Source organism: Erpetoichthys calabaricus, chromosome 5 (genome assembly GCF_900747795.2).
Source record: "Erpetoichthys calabaricus chromosome 5, fErpCal1.3, whole genome shotgun sequence".
Classification (NCBI taxonomy): domain Eukaryota; kingdom Metazoa; phylum Chordata; class Cladistia; order Polypteriformes; family Polypteridae; genus Erpetoichthys; species Erpetoichthys calabaricus.
The window spans coordinates 200,866,842-200,884,126 of NC_041398.2; the positions used below are offsets into that span (position 1 = coordinate 200,866,842).

The following is a 17,285-nucleotide window of genomic DNA, read 5'->3' on the forward strand; positions in this document are numbered from 1 at the left end:
GTTTATCATCTATAACAGAAAACCCCTTAGCACAGGAATGATGAATATTTTTAAGTGTAGCTCTTCTTTATATAGGTCAGTTACTTCTTGACATTTGCTGTATGGGAGATGAGGACACATGCAAGTAAATCAGCTGTGACTTTGCACAAATAGGGCATGCCTAGTTAAATAAGATCACTCTGTCCACCGTTCAAATTCCTTTTTTTCCTTACCCTTTTCCATATGTTGAATTAAAATGACTAAAAGAAAAAAAAAATAGAAACAGGCAGAATCATCAAAATTATGACCCACTTTGCATTTACTGTAGCACAAAATGAGGCAGGGGTGGTGGGGCTTTCATTCACAGCAAGGTAACAAGAACAGGAAAAGGAGAAAGGCATCCTAATAGCAAACAGGAGAACACAAGCGATTCATCGGAAACCTCACCTCCCATCTTCTATGTCCCAGCCACCCACACAAGTATTAAAACATGGAATAAATCGCTAAGCCTTTCTGCTATGCTAGCAAATACTCCCGAGGCATAATGTGAAGGTCCATGTGACCTCCTCATGCTCAGCAGAAAATTCCAAAAATGAAATGAAAATTAAACATGCCAATTTTGAGTTGACATGAAGCTCACATTTTTGTGTAAACATTTATACACTGCTGATTGTTTACACAAAACCTTTGCCAAATTCCTTGGACCTTACCATCCTTTTGCCCAAATCCATGGTCTCCCCATATTGCTGAGCTCCTGACCTTATTCCATGGTGCAGAGATGGACTAAATTTTACAGAAAACTATGAACACTTTATACCCAGTCGGGCAGGAATGTATCAACACACAACTTTCGCCATTTTTTTTTTTTTTTTTTTACAAACAATACAAAAAGGCGCCTTTCTACTTGTCACAATCATATATTCTGTCTCATATTTCTCTTAATGTGTGATGTGAAACTACTATCTCCTTCATAAGACTGTTAACATCTTAGGTAGCATGCTATAATACTTCAAGTTCTTTATAACAGTCTTGCTTGCCACCTTTTTACTTTTGCTTTTTGGATTTATTACTAGCAGCCACGTTCCATTTGAAGAGTTACACTACACTGTTTTGTATAGATAAATGCAAGCGGATGCTGGAGATGCATTTTAATGTCAGATGTAAATGTAATCCAGCTTGAGATTGAAATCCATTGCATAGAGTGAGCTCAGAAAGATGTTTACTAGGAGTCTGTGGAGTGGGACCCTTGAGAATTGGAACACAGCCTCTTTTCTCCAATTTTAAAAATGGGGACCACCTTCCAGTCTGTCAGTCTCAAGGCACTTACTACTCCTTCCACACAAGAAAGAAGGGGTGTCTTACCCAACACACCCAGAGCCTATCCATCCATATAACCATCCCACTATGAATCTCATTGACCTTGCTCACAAAAATTGTTCTAAACCATCTACAGTTTCTGACACTACCTGTTTAAAAAGGGTGTATCTTACACATATAGGAACTTTTCCAAGTTCTACTTCCATGCCTCGACATATCTGGTCAGAACAGCCATGGTGACATCTTGCCTACTCTTACTGAGTCATTGACTATTCTTCCAGAACCCACGAGACTGTGCAGAAGTCAGTCTCCACTTCTTCACCTTGACAGATTCCCTTATCTCTGGTGTCCACCAACTGGTCCCCAGCTTGCTGCCATGACAAGTACCAACACCCTTCTGGCCACAACTGTTTGCACTTCCCTCCAATAAAGAGGTCTGGAATACAGTTAATCCAGACCACTGTGGTACTGACCTCTTCCAAAATGCAGAAGGTGGTCATTCAAAAAGAAATGTGAATTCATCCAAATAGAGTTATGTGATAATCATTTCCACAAAACCATCACTACCTTTTTTGGCTTTTCCAAGTCCAACAGGTACTTCATGATTCTTAGCCAGCTCACTACCTGGTGGTGTTGTGATCAGCACTTCTTTAAATGAATGCTCAGAACACAAGGTTGCAGGTCAGCCAACAACTATAAACTCGACCACTGACCTTTGCTACAATGTACACATGACATACCTGTTATGGACATTTCATGACTAGCATTGACAAAAATGAATTCTGAATTTTTACAAATACTACTAGAATAGCTCTGAATCAAGAAACATTCATAAACAGTCTTTCACAAAGTTTGGCATAAAGTTATTCGTTAAGAAAAGACAACCTGGCAGGCACTGTTCATTTGATAATGAAAATTGTTGAAAGACTAATTAACTGTAGAGATTTTGCTTGTGTAAGTGACTCAAAAGTTACTGGGGTCCTTGAAGACAGACCAATGCAGCACTAGGTTTAAAAGCAGGACACTAAACTCATTTATATCCTTGATGAGCTTTCAATATGAACACCAGATTTATCCAAGAGTAGCAATGGCACATAGAGTATGTGATATGCAGAAGGCAGGTGTTAATAAGTAAATGAAATATAACTGATGGAAAATCAAAGCGGCTGAAAACTCAGGGCAAAAGGCAGTCCAAAAATAACTACCTAAAACAAGGTGTGGGGGCAGTTAAAGAAAAGAAAAATGACATTATCAATCATTTGTAAAAACAAAATATCCTGGTATCAGAGCACAAGTAATACTTTTAAAAATGTAACTGCATAAATACCAAAACATAACTAATCTATCAATGGTTATACTTTATGCTCAGTGTAAACAAAACCATGTTAACTTGCTCACATTACAGACATGCACTCCCCAAAGCAGCAGAAACTGCTGAATGCTATAGGGCGGTGTCCATTTTTATACTCCTTCTACAATAAATGTTTATAGAAAACACCTGTTCTAAGCTTACTGCAAATCAGTATGCTTGTAATTGTATACTTCAGTATAAGCTGCTTATAAACTAAGCTAAAAAAAACAGCTATACTGTCCTCTTCTAATACTGGTACCTGCTGTAAATAATGACAAAATGGGCTGTGAAAAAATGTCTATCGTATTGATCTTTCAAAATATCAACAAAAACTGAAATAAAATTAAAAATCATAAAAGAAATTTCTTATATTTTCACAAAATGTATTCACCATTTTAGTACCTGTGCAATAATTCTGCAGAAAAAAATCCAAATGTAATAACCATTTATTAATGGATATTACTACTGCCACTTTCATGATCTAAAATGTCAAATATTTTTTGTTTGGAAACTTTGCAGCAAAATTACAAACTTGTAACCCTGTACTAACAAAAAGCTATTTATTTCAAAATGCAAAATCTATGACATTAATATTATCTATAGCAAAGAAAAGGGTAGTCATTATTGTCAGCTTCTACAATGAATTGGCTGAAATACGAAGTTTAATAATTTAGAATTAAGAAAAATGTTTAAATGATGTTATATACTGTTGGGTAAACACCTGTAGTCAAATTTAAAAAGGCACAGCATATCACAACAGTTTGAAGTTTTTGAATGATGTGTTGTACTGTATTACGACACATATGCAACAATACAAGCACATCACCAGACGTTTTTTTTTTATTTGAACAGTTAATGCAACTTATAAAACTAAATCAGAGGAATTAACATAAAACAATGCAAACAAAACATCTAAATGATACCAATACTGTAGAAACATGTAACACACTAATGTTTGTGCACTATTTAACTTCAGCATTATGAACACCAGTATAAGAAATTCCACTGAAAGTAATCACAAATCGAAAAAGTCAGCCTACTTGGCACCTACTTTTACCAATGACAGGCACAGAGCACTCTCTTTGTGATATGAAACTTTTCTATTATAGACAGGAAAATACTGAACAAAAAAAATTTCAAAATGTAAGCAAATATATATATATATATATTTTTTAAACAGAACTTCGGGGCTGATACTTTTTGAAGCACATTTCATAGTGTGTGGAGTTAATTAGTTTTCCAATATTCAACCATACTAATCTTTGTCAAACATAAGTTACTATTAAAACTAAATTTTAAAAGGTCTCAAATTAATTAATAAATACTTAGTATTTCAATAAAATTACTACTGTTATTGCTTTTGTATTTTCCTGTAATTGAGAAAGGTGTTAAGCAAAGATATTTTCCACAGCAAGATACATACAAGAGGGGGTACCCACAAATAACTGTAATCTGTATGTGGCGCGCAATCTAGACTTAGCTGCGAATTTTGCCACTAGGTGTAGCATACTTACAGTATTCTGTGGCAGTCTGCCAAGTGGTGTTGCTCTGTATTTTGCTCGTAAGGCATTCCGTGTCAGTTTTTCTTGGTGCTTATTAAATGTGTCCTGCAATTTTTGTGATCATAAAGAACAGTGAGTCTCCATTAAATTTTGTTTTCTCTTAGGGAAAACCGCTTTTAAGGAGGAAGCTTTAAGTAAAACACAGGTCTATGACTTGTTTTCGCATTTCAAACATGGGGAAACTGTCACTTGAAGACCAACCAAGATCTGGCCGACCTTCCAAAATTAGGAATGACAAAAATCTTGAAAAATTTTGCAATGCAATTTACGAAGATAGTCGGACTATTGAAGAGATTTCTGAATTGACTTGTGTGTCTGGGAGTTCTTGCCACCTTCCATACTCGCCTGATCTAGATCTGTGCAACTTTTTTTTGTTCCCGCGTATGAAAAAAGAACTCAAAGGAAAGAGTTTTTGTGCCGTGGAGGAAGTCAAATAAAAATCTCTGCAGGCATTGAACAACATTCCTCTTCAGCAATTCCAAAAATGGTTCCACCAGTGGGAAAACCATTGGGACAAATGCATTCAGTCACATGGTGAGTACTTTGAAGGAGACTAAAGTTTCAGTAAGTAAAAATTATGAAAAAATTTTTTTGACACGCACACAAATATCTTTATAAATAAATTTATATTTTTCATAACAATCAATGAGGCCATTTTAATTCATCCTTTTGTTTATCTGCCTGTTTTTCCTTTTTGCGTTTAGAAAAAGTACAGAAGCATGAAATTTATAGTTATAAGAAGTATTTGTATTTTTTGCTATATCTTTTCAGCGGCTTCTTGATTATCGCTAATGAATGTTAAGCAGAGAAGACACCAATGCAAACAACATAGAATCCTAATGGGCAGGGATTCCATTAGCCACTTGTTTACTTATTTTTTAAATAGCATCATAATTAAAATAAAAAATAGCAAAAAAAAAATGAATTCTTACCAGTCTACACACATAAATTGTTGCTTTACTTAATATATATTAGAAAAAATGGGTGTTGAACCAAAACAAACTGTATATTTTTTTAAACAGCAAATGATAAGCAACAGGTCAGCACAATGTCATATTCTAGAGCCAGCTTTTCTTTGGTTTTAGTGATTTTTTTTTTGTTATTTGTTTTTAATGTTATTTTGTTTGACTGCTAATCTTATAAGACAGTGGTGAAGCTGGAATATTACATAATAGACATATCACACGCTTTAACATGTAATGTTGTGATGGTCATTTTATTTTTCTCCCAATGAAAGTTAGAGAATTCAGTTCAAACTCTCAATACCCTTAATTCTAATTTACTAGAAACCTATATTCAGAAACAATATTTTAAATCACAAGTTTTTTTTCTGTCATTGGTACCTTTTTGACACTTATTACACTATTATGTACAATTTCTCAACCCCTCTCCCTATTTCAGCATAAGAGGCTAGTCTATGAAGGTATGTACAATCGATGGATCGATACATACATACTTTATTAACCCCCAAGGGGAAATTCTTTTAGTAGAGTCAAATAACAGAAGACCTTATATAGGTACTTTTTCAGGGAAGTGGGAGGCTCTATAACATTCTGTCACAATATGCATGTACCTTTGTCTCCTTATTGCTATTAAGATCCAAGTGTCTCAGTGACATTCTTAGTGCCTCCTAATTATGATTTAAATTTTATTTTTTTTGCCAGCTAAATCATGACAACTGGCTTGTAAAGAACACAAGAAAACTATAAAGACATGTTTTTTTGCCTATTTTATAATATTTATTATATAGATATTATGTTACACTCCAAATATATACACTTTTCTTAATGAGAAAAGCATTAAGAGAAAACTATGAATCTTTCTTCTTTCATAAATTTTAAACGCTATTTACAGTACAATTTGTGTGAATGTATCAACTAAACCATTTCAACCTGACTTTAATAAAGTACTTAAGCTATAAGCATATTGATCACAGAGTATTTAACATCACCTTAACAAGTACATTTTGACTGAGTTAGTCAACTGCAAGCCTGACTACTAGGTTAAATTTGAATTATTAGGGTTAAAAGACTGAACAGCAGCTAAAACAAATTTTAGGAAATGAAAAAGAAAAAAAAAATTCCAGTATGATAAGCACATCATTAAACATCAATCATTTTACTAGAACACAAATTATGCCTTAACAAGTGTCAAATTTGTACAAATACAGACAGCAGAGCCTTCGCATGAAATACTGTACTGGAGTGAAAAGTAAAGCATGACTCAATATACAGAGGTCATTATGACTAACCTGTTTCCAAACTTGACCCCAGACTCCCTTTGCTTTCCCAAGAATTTCCTGCCAATTCCCGGGTTCTGTTAGTTTTTAGTTCCTGAGCTACAGCAGCTGCAAGAAGATTTTCCACATTTACTATGTCAGGTTCAGAGTTAGTGTCAGAAATGTCATAGTGTGCTATTACAGGAGGCCCATCTGTAGGAACAACAACAACAAAAATTCTTGTTATTTAGATCTTTCAGACATTTAGTATGTAGGCTTTAGGGTGCTGAAATCAACATCTATGTAAAAACTACTTTTATCAAAGTAACAAACCAAAACATTAATGTTTTTGTTAAAATAAAAAGACCCTTGTGACCTTCCTGCTATATTATCTTAGATGGTTATTTTATATTTGAAATATTTAAAGTAATATTATATGTAACCTTAAAAGAACTAAACCGATATCACAAGTTCTTACAGTACAACCTATTGCACATATTGGAAAAAAATTAACAAAAGCTGAAGAAACATAATGCCCCTAATTTGACAGTTAAATCTGATTAAAACCACACAAGCTACTTACGTAGTATTAAAATAAAGTTAATGATAGCTGATGCTCTCTCTTTCTATAGAGAGATTGGATATCACTCAACCTAACAGAAAAAGATATTGTCAAACTATTTTCTCATATGACTAAATGTCTCTATGCCGCTTGACACATGTTTATAGATCACACGTTGATTTAATTAACAACTACCACTATAATTGTATGTTCTGCATGTTACTTTATTAAACAATTATCAAAACCGCTTAATCTGATTCAGACTGCAAACGATAGAGACAATCCAAGCATCACTGGGTGAAGGGAACAAACTAATCCTGGATGGGATGTCAGTTTATTACAAAGAACCCCAATTCGCACTTAAACTGAGCAACTTAGAATCACCAGTTTACTATGATGCATATTTAGATTAAGTGGAGGGAAAAAAAAAAACAGTGCACCCAAAGGAAAAACCCTGGGACGCATGAGGAGAGCAAGCAAACACAAAACTGGGCCTAAAATGGGATTTGAATCCAAGACTTTAAAGATGTGCAACAGCAACACTAACTACAGCACCGAGATGCCATCCTAGATTCTTTCAGCACTAATAAAATAGCTGCTGTAATTTATATCATATCAAATATCACATCTTTGCCATTTTACTCTTTAGTCAAGTAAAAAAAATAAAGACATGAAACCTGCATGCATGAATATGTTAAGTGTTTAAAAAAAATCCCATAATTAACGGTATTTATTAGGAAGACTAGTTATTGTTCCTTTGAAACTAACAATGCAAAGCTGCAAACAAAAGTGTGAACATAAAAATATAAAATGGCATGCATTTTAACTTCTCTGCCAAAGCCAACACATAGACACCAGCCAAGCTACTATATGGGGATTTGGCATCAGTGCAGAAGATACAAAAATCACTTATAAGTAAAAAATTGATTAAAACGACAACATTACAGATGCCTACTAAAATGGATTACAAAGAATGAGGAAGTAAATATCACAAAAATAAAATGCCATTGTTTCAGTATTTTACAAAAAAAATAACTACAGTATGCAATACACTGAACATGTATGATGACAGTCATGCACATTGAGCTTCATGCATGTATATTAATCTAGACACCTACCCATTAACAAATGTGTGTTCTGGAAACTACTTCAACTCTTCATCAGTAGAAAAAGAAAGTTTACTCTTGCTCTGTGTAGCTTCCCAATCTTGTATCTTCTGCACTTTCATCTTTGCTTAGAGCTAATTTACCAGCCAGTAAATAAGTTTTGAAATGGATATTAAATTTGAACAGAAATTATTAGTGAATTATGCAGCATTAGAGTATATTAATAGATTTGGCTTCTCTTCTAACATGCCATTCATTAAAATTGTCTCAATGATACTATATTCATATCACCAAAGCAAAGCCACTGCAAGATGGATATGGAGAACGTTCATTTTGTACGAGTGTGAGAAACACTTTTTTCTTCTTAAGGAAGCTTATAACAGCTTAAAATGAAGAGTTTTAATGAATCATTGATAAATAAGTTCTGTCCTTACTTGGATTCTCAAAGTGTTAATAAATGTTAAATACATATTTAAAAACAAACGTAGAGATCTATTTAACATACTCAAGTAAAGAAGTTTACACAATTAATCAAAACTGATGTGAAATTAGTAGAAACTTTCTCTAGCCATTACCTCTTTCTTCCTTTTTGCAAATGAACAATGATATATTCCTTCATTGACTCCACTTTAGTTAAATGCTGTGTTTGAAACATTTATTATTTGTTGCCTAGTTAAATTATAGACACTCTTGTAATATATATGGAATTTTAGGTGACATAAATAGGCAAAAGCGAAATAACCAAATTGTTCAATGTTTATATCTGGAGAAGGCAATTATTGGTGGATCTCTGTGAGGTGCGCTTTGAGTAAGTTTGGTGCATGTAAATGGTTAACACCTGTACTGGTAATTACTGGCAAAAATTCTGAGGTGAACTGAAGGTACCATTAAGTACTTGTTTGTAAATTCAAGATGGAGGTGGTGAACAGGAAGGTGACAATAACGTTTTATAGAAAAAGAACCAGCAATACAGTGTTGAGAAAAAGAAATCCGTATGGAATACAAGTTATGTGATGAGAAATTTATGAAAATCAATTTTATATACTTTTTCAACCATTAAGCCATGTTGCACTGACATGATTCTGTCATGCTGGAAATAGTTTGCAATTGCATTTTTACCAATGTTGAGATGGAAACAAATAGCTGGAGTTCATGAGTTTGTTTGCAAAAATAAAAGTTGGCAAGCTTGACAAATAAAAGAAATTGGTAGGATGAACAAAAAGCAGTCACCACAAAATATAAATTTATTAAGCAGCAACAGGTGATTATCGCAAGCTACAATTGTTTAGAACTTAAGTAAAATATGTCTACAATAATGGTCATATTACCGAAAAACTCACATTAATTATTTATTTAATGTTAACAGTCTATCACACTGCATTGCTGAGCAGTTTTCAAAAGAAATATCCCTATCACTAAAGCCTAACAACTAAGAAAAATAGCCTCCCTTTATCTGGATAATCAAACTTTTTTTTTTAAAGAAAGCTAGGCTAGATTTGTTGAGACACTAGCATAGTTTGATAACAGAAAATGGTCAAAAATGTAATCAATATATGGATAACCTAGCACAGGCAAAAATGAGGTACACTACAATTGCAAACTTTGAGGTGTTTTATTTGCTAGCAAATCCCTGTAGTAGTACTATCAAAGATTGGGGGATTGAGGGAAGGGGGAAGGAGTGGTTGGAGAACCCCCCACAAAAAAAAAGAAAACCATACATACACACACACACACACACACACACACACACTACATAAGAAAAAAAATCCTAAAACACCTTCACCACCAGATTCCTGTAGAAACATTTTGCCATTATACAAGAGCCTATAATATCAGTCTGCAACAGCTTCCGCTAGATGCTATATGAAAAATTACAGCCACAACCTGAGTATAACATGCGGTGTAACCACTAGGAGGACAAAACTTAATGAGATTTTGTGCACTTGTAAGTTAAATTGCACTGCAAATGTACATTGAGCAAAACACACTACCTTCTAAAAATCGGAAGAGAGATTCCTCTCAAAAGGTACCTATCAACTAACTTGAATAGATGATTCAACACACCCTGAAATGTACAGTGGTGTGAAAAACTATTTGCCCCCTTCCTGATTTCTTATTCTTTTGCATGTTTGTCACACAAAATGTTTCTGATCATCAAACACATTTAACCATTAGTCAAATATAACACAAGTAAACACAAAATGCAGTTTGTAAATGGTGGTTTTTATTATTTTAGGGAGAAAAAAAATCCCAAACCTACATGGCCCTGTGTGAAAAAGTAATTGCCCCCCTGAACCTAATAACTGGTTGGGCCACTCTTAGCAGCAATAACTGCAATCAAGCGTTTGCGATAACTTGCAATGAGTCTTTTACAGCGCTCCTGGAGGAATTTTGGCCCCACTCATCTTTGCAAAATTGTTGTAATTCAGCTTTATTTGAGGGTTTTCTAGCATGAACCGCCTTTTTAAGGTCACGCCATAGCATCTCAATTGGATTCAGGTCAGGACTTTGACTAGGCCACTCCAAAGTCTTTCATTTTGTTTTTCTTCAGCCATTCAGAGGTGGATTTGCTGGTGTGTTTTGGGTCATTGTCCTGTTGCAGCACCCAAGATCGCTTCAGCTTGAGTTGACGAACAGATGGCCGGACATTCTCCTTCAGGATTTTTTGGTAGGACAGTAGAATTCATGGTTCCATCTATCACAGCAAGCCTTCCAGGTCCTGAAGCAAGCAAAACAACCCCAGACCATCACACTACCACCCACCATATTTTACTGTTGGTATGATGTTCTTTTTCTGAAATGCTGTGTTCCTTTTACGCCAGATGTAACGGGACATTTGCCTTCCAAAAAGTTCAACATTTTGTCTCATCAGTCCACAAGGTATTTTCCCAAAAGTCCTTGGCAATCATTGAGATGTTTCTTAGCAAAATTGGAGACGAGCCCCTAATGTTCTTTTTGCTTAACAGTGGTTTGCGTCTTGGAAATCTGCCATGCAGGCCGTTTTTGCCCAGTCTCTTTCTTTATGGTGGAGTCGTGAACACTGACCTTAATTGAGGCAAGTGAGGCCTGCAGTTCTTTAGACGTTGTCCTGGGGTCTTTTGTGACCTCTCGGATGAGTCGTCTCTGCGCTCTTGGGGTAATTTTGGTCGGCCCGGCCACTCCTGGGAAGGTTCACCACTGTTCCCATGTTTTTGCCATTTGTGGATAATGGCTCTCACTGTGGTTCGCTGGAGTCCCAAAGCTTTAGAAATGGCTTTATAACCTTTACCAGACTGATAGATCTCAATTACTTCTGTTCTATTTGTTCCTGAATTTCTTTGGATCTTGGCATGATGTCTAGCTTTTGAGGTGCTTTTGGTCTACTTCTCCTGTGTCAGGCAGCTCCTATTTAAGTGATTTCTTGATTGAAACAGGCTGTGGCAGTAATCAGGCCTGGGGGTGGCTACGGAAATTGAACTCAGGTGTGATACACCACAGTTAGGTTATTTTTTAACAAGGGGGCAATTACTTTTTCACACAGGGCCATGTAGGTTTGGATTTTTTTTCTCCCTAAATAATAAAAACCATCATTTAAAAACTGCATTTTGTGTTTACTTGTGTTATATTTGACTAATGGTTAAATGTGTTTGATGATCAGAAACATTTTGTGTGACAAACATGCAAAAGAATAAGAAATCAGGAAGGGGGCAAATAGTTTTTCACACCACTGTAGATACACAATCACAACTGATTGTAAATTATTCTGAGTATAATCCAAGTGTTTCTGTATATAAATTGAGCTAATCAGAGATGAAAGCAAACTACCTTTGTGTACAAGTTGAAACGTCATTGGTTAATCTAAAAACGGTTAAAAGCCCCCTTATAGAGGCTGTCAATATTTATACAATTATAGTACTAAGCAACTCTCCTAAAAAAAATGATTATTTAAATGCTGTTGGTACAAATCAGATTAAACACGTAAAAAGACTCAAAATTTATAACATGGACAATGCATCTGTCTTGATACTGATGCAAATCTGTACAGTACTGTCTTAGATCTATGTTGCATGTTGCTAAGCACAAGTCAGATGCACATTAATGTGCTTTTCACTTATTAGTGCTGCAAGGAAGCGTTACAATGCAAGCCATTTCCAATACAAATGTGTCCCACGCAATGGTCAAATTCGACAAATTGATGCACAGAGGCCCAGCTCGACCTGTCTAACAGCCTGGGAAAAGGCAACTTTCCACACAGCATGAGGGTACATATTGTTTGCCTTCATTAAATGAGTGCTCCCAGAAGATGTTTTAAACCTAAATATTGTTCTTTTTATTAATATCTGTGGTTAAAGAGAATTGTACCATTTGAAGGGGTAAGTGCAATAAAAACTTTATATGCCTGTTTTATAAAGCTCACCTGTATCAGTTGGGCACGTACAAATCCGGGACAGTTTACTTATTTCTTCAATAGTGTTTTTCAGCATCAGTAAAGAACATTTTTAGTATGACCAAAATACTATCATATTAAAATCTCCATCAATGTGTAAGTAGAGGCACTGAAATTTTCTAGCTAAACTATATTCCCAAAAAATTCCAATATTTAAACTCAACCAAGACCAATGGTCAAGCAGCAGTTACTTTTTTTTTTTTTTTTTTGTTCTTTATTTCGCCTTATACAATTTCTTGTATTAGGAATTTGGTAGTTTTCGCATACCCCTTGGGGTCAGAGCACAGGGTCAGCCATTTTTTGCCCTTTTAAGAGAAAATGATCCAAATCTCAACCTGGTCACTCACTTTGGGGAGTTTGCATGTTCTCCTTGAATTAATTCACTTAAGTTCCTCCAAAGGACAACTTTATTTACATGTGTAGAGAGTTTGTAGGCAAAAAACTGAAATGAACCGGCATCCCATCCTGGCTAATTCCTACTTTGTGCCCAATGCTACTGGTATAGGCTGAAACTTCATGCAACTCTGTAATGAATTCAGAGGGATCAGAAAATGAATTAGTCCCTTGACATTTCTAATTTGGGCTGTAATATTCCTTTTTCAACTTTACAATTGCCAGAATAATCCTCATGTCTGGTACAGATCTTTAAATGTAAACATTTCGGATATGCTCAACTTAAAATGTCCATATCCAAACAATATGCCGGGGAAACAAACAGATGACGCTCATTTACTGCCTATATCATACAAGATTAATTTCACATCAGTTTTGATATAAATAGGTAACATTTTGAAAGGATGAATTTATATTCAATAACCATGTCAAAATGATGTGTGCCATGACATTTTCAACCTCTGGATAGGATATAATTCCATAAATGAAGAAAACAGTGATGCTGATTAAAGAGAAAAAAACACCTTGAGAGGTAAATGTGAAGTCTAAGATGGTTAAGACTTTATTTATGAACAAACCCGGTAGTACAGCTTGAAAATTATAATACTGAAAATTTTATATGAGTAACATGTTAACAACAAAATATACTTAACTTGGCAACAGTTACTGGAATAGCATGTCTCAAACTTTAATTCTGCTAGCTTTTACATACTTTTCTTTGAGCTTTGGGAGGGGTGCAGGGCTAGGTTTACAAAAATAGTTGTTAAATAAAAGTAAAAATTACTTTAGAATACTTTGTATTGCAAAACAAGATCATAACACAAAATACAATCAGCTGTTTTTCACACTTCATTATTCCATATTCTACTGCACCATTTCTGTGGATAAACAATAGTAAATACAACATTTATTAAACTAACTAGGTCACAAAGAAAAGGAGGTTTATAATAAATGTGATATTTAAAAAAAAAAAAAAACTTCAGAAGTTTACACTAATTTACAATTATTTAAAATTTTAAAAAGGCAGGAAACAAGTGCATCAGGGTAGCTAAATGGCCTTCAGTTACTGATAGAATTCCTTTCTACACAGTGTCACTCAAACAAAAAATTACCAGTGAATACTTCTTAGCCCTGTAGCAGTATATGTAACTGAACAGGGTGGTGATGGAGGGTTTGATACCAAGACAGACATTCACACAAAAAGAAAAAAAAATTACAAAAGAGTAGATCCTTGACCTTTAAGCTGGCTGACGGTATTGTTGCACTTTCAGGTGCATCACCATACTGATCAGAACACAAAAATTAAACCTTTAAAAAAAAAAAAAAAAAAAAAAAAAAAAAGTGGAATGTACATTAGTCTAAAAATTTTCAAAACTAAAGACATGCATCAAATTTATAATACACATGAAATGCACACTCCACCAATGTATATATGATGAATTTATAAACACAAAATACATAGATATTTGATGAATGCTCCTGCCTGCACAGGCAAGTATAGTGGTACAGTGTGACTGGATAAACATGCAATCTACACAAGTGATTTAATTCTGCAACTTGAAACAAAGGGTAAAAACTCCAGTTTTATATAATGCATGCATCACTTGTCTACTCCTGTGTGAGACTGTACTGTGCTGCACTTTACAAAATTAATATAAAAAATGTAACAGTTTTCTCTCCTTTAATTGTTTCAATTAAAAATACATTTTACCTCCCTTCAAGAAGTTGCATGGTCTTTAGGGAAAATGCATGTACTGTATACTTCTTAGCTCATGCTGTCTCTTCAATATATTTGCATAAAGCCCTGACTAAACAGCAACACTAACATATCTATATTGTTTATGACAATGTCTATATATATATATATATATATCACAATTAGAAAAAAAGTATCAGCTGGAGACAAAAAACTATTAAAAAAATTCACAACAATATTCAGGTCATGCTTAAAATGTAGGTGTCCCAGTTTTAAGAAAAATAATAATTAATTTTGTAGTCTTTCTTTCAGATCTGCATGCCTTAATATACAGATTTCTCAAGTAAATTAATAAATAACCCTACAAGAAATTGAAGTAGTGTTTTCAGATGCGATTACCAAGTCCTCAGGCATAGAATAAATATATTGTATACTATGTTCTTTCCCCAACAAAAGACTTTATAAAATGACACAAATTAAAATGTCACCCTTAGAGAACTATACAGTATTTCACTTTTTTTGGCAATTGTTCTTTGGTAATGCTGCACAATATGCTGCCAAATATAAAATCAGAAAACCTTTTTAATGTAAAGTCCTTACTTTAAAATGGTAAGCAAAATTCCCACTTATTGCTTCCCTACCTATCTACTTTGACTGCAAGTCTATTAGTTCAGTCCACTGAAATAGGCAATTATCCATTTCTGTTCAAAGCAACTTTAGCAAATCAAGTTCCATTTATTAGTTTTACATTCCAAAATTATGAATGGACTATAAAAAAAAAAAAAAAAAAAAAAAAAAAATCAAAACTATGCAGGGCTCAGCCCCTTATAAAAACATATGTTTAAGTGTCGAACTGGATAACTAACATCCCAAAATTAATTCAGTTTTCAGCTAAGTGGTAGAAAAGGGGCTATGAACATCATTAGAATGTTTACCAGCCAAATAACAAAAAAGAAAATGATGTAGCAAATGGAGACTTAGTGATTTCTAACTTTAAATAACAGAAATGTTATCTTCACAATAGATTGCTTTTTTTGCAAACAAGGAGAACTTGCAGTCTAAGTTACTGAATTAAAGTATGTATTTATAACAGGAATTTTTAACTTTTATACATAAAATACCTAAAGAGTTAGGGTGTGTGTGTGTGTGTGTGTTTAGAAGCACACAGGCGCTTATAATGTTAGCTACAAAAACATGGAAAGCTACAGCTAACAAGACCTTAATCACTTGGGGGTAAATATAATGACTACAAATGTCAGAGCATTATAGTAGTAAAATGACTAAAATAGCACTTAAAGTCCTGATTGTAGGCAAATTCAGAAGGGAAAAAACAACTGAAAAGGGTTAATAACTTAGGCAAGTCATAATAGCTACAAATACAGGCGGAGATTGAATTCTATATTAACATAACACCAAAAAAAGAAAATCTAGGAACTTGGAAGCTTGTCCTTTACAAATATGCACTGTTTTTAGGGAGCAGCCAAGGCATACAGCTTGTTAGGAATATCATATTTCACAGTGATGTAAGCAATTGTGTGGCCCTATGCACATTCTGGAAGATCTTTTGAAATAATTGTACTAAAACCTGAGATTCCTCATATAACTAATAATTCGCTGCCTTTCAAAGAGTACAAGGTACAAAAAAATTAATTGGTTTATCTGAGCAAGTTTCTGTGGAGATGCAAAATGTGGATTGCCACATATTATATTTGTGTTTGTGTCAGCAATCAACACAAATCTTAACCTAAAAATTTCCAAAATAATCTAATCCTTAAGCCCTCGGAAATCAGCTTCAGAGGTTTGAGTGATTCAGGTCTTCACAAGCAGCATTTTCCATTTTCTGAAAATGTGGAAGGAGGATTGTTATTAAGTGGAAAGGCATCAATATCGACAGTTTGTCGCACCTTGACTTATGTATGGAGTGCAGTTTTGTGGGGTGTGTAAATGACTACTAGACATATGCAGAATTGTACTTGATGGGCTGGTAGGGGACACCTTTTGGCTAACAATCTGTAATTTAGGCTCATGAGATTCAGATGGTTGCTTAATATCTTCATCAGTGTCTAACCGAGTCAGTTTCTCCATCCACATACGAAATCTCTCTTCAGTTTGTCGCTGCATGACAGCAAAACGGTTCATAGCTTCCTCCAAGACGTTGCCAATGCAGTTCCGATCCCACGATGCTCCACTGTCCAGAAGTCCTTGAATTTGACTGGTCACTCCTGCAGTTCCTTCAGCACGGTTGAAGCCAGCTTTAAAGACATTGAGGCCATTCGATAAAGAATTATTAAAAAATATATTTATATATTATCATGCTATGAAAAACATGCACATGAAGTTCAGCTTCAATGCATTCCTAGATTTTCTTGAGGTAAAAACTGCAAAAAGCTAAATTATATCAATGATTTGTCAGCATGCAGATTACATGTGGGCCCTCAAATATAAACAAATTTAAGCAAATAATGAAACGAGGGACTCTGCAACACAAACATACATTTAAGCACCTTTACTAGTATGTTCTCCTGAAAACAAAGCAAAACTCAGTGTTAGGTGGAAGAAGAGACTATAATGTCTTAAAATGTACCAAGTATGACTGGTAATATGTAAAAGTCAAATATTTAGAAAGTCATCAGCAATCTACAACAAAGTGCTACTGAGAAATATCTTGATAATCT

The 17,285-nt window shown here is 34.4% G+C and overlaps 1 protein-coding gene across 3 annotated transcripts in view; it reads right to left on the reverse strand.

The window, feature by feature from the left end:
* Nucleotides 1-17,285, reverse strand: part of ark2n (arkadia (RNF111) N-terminal like PKA signaling regulator 2N) — an 85,508-nt gene that overhangs the window by 19,636 nt on the left and 48,587 nt on the right. Inside the window, exon 3 of one of the 3 annotated variants that reach the window (XM_028791181.2) lies at nt 6,461-6,640. The exons of 1 other annotated variant lie outside the window; for it this stretch is intronic. In XM_028791181.2, coding sequence (XP_028647014.2) covers nt 6,461-6,640 — 180 coding nt within the window. Of the gene's footprint in view, nt 1-6,460; nt 6,641-13,453; nt 16,863-17,285 lie in introns of those variants that run through there. One more of the 3 variants, XM_028791182.2, reaches the window with a different exon arrangement.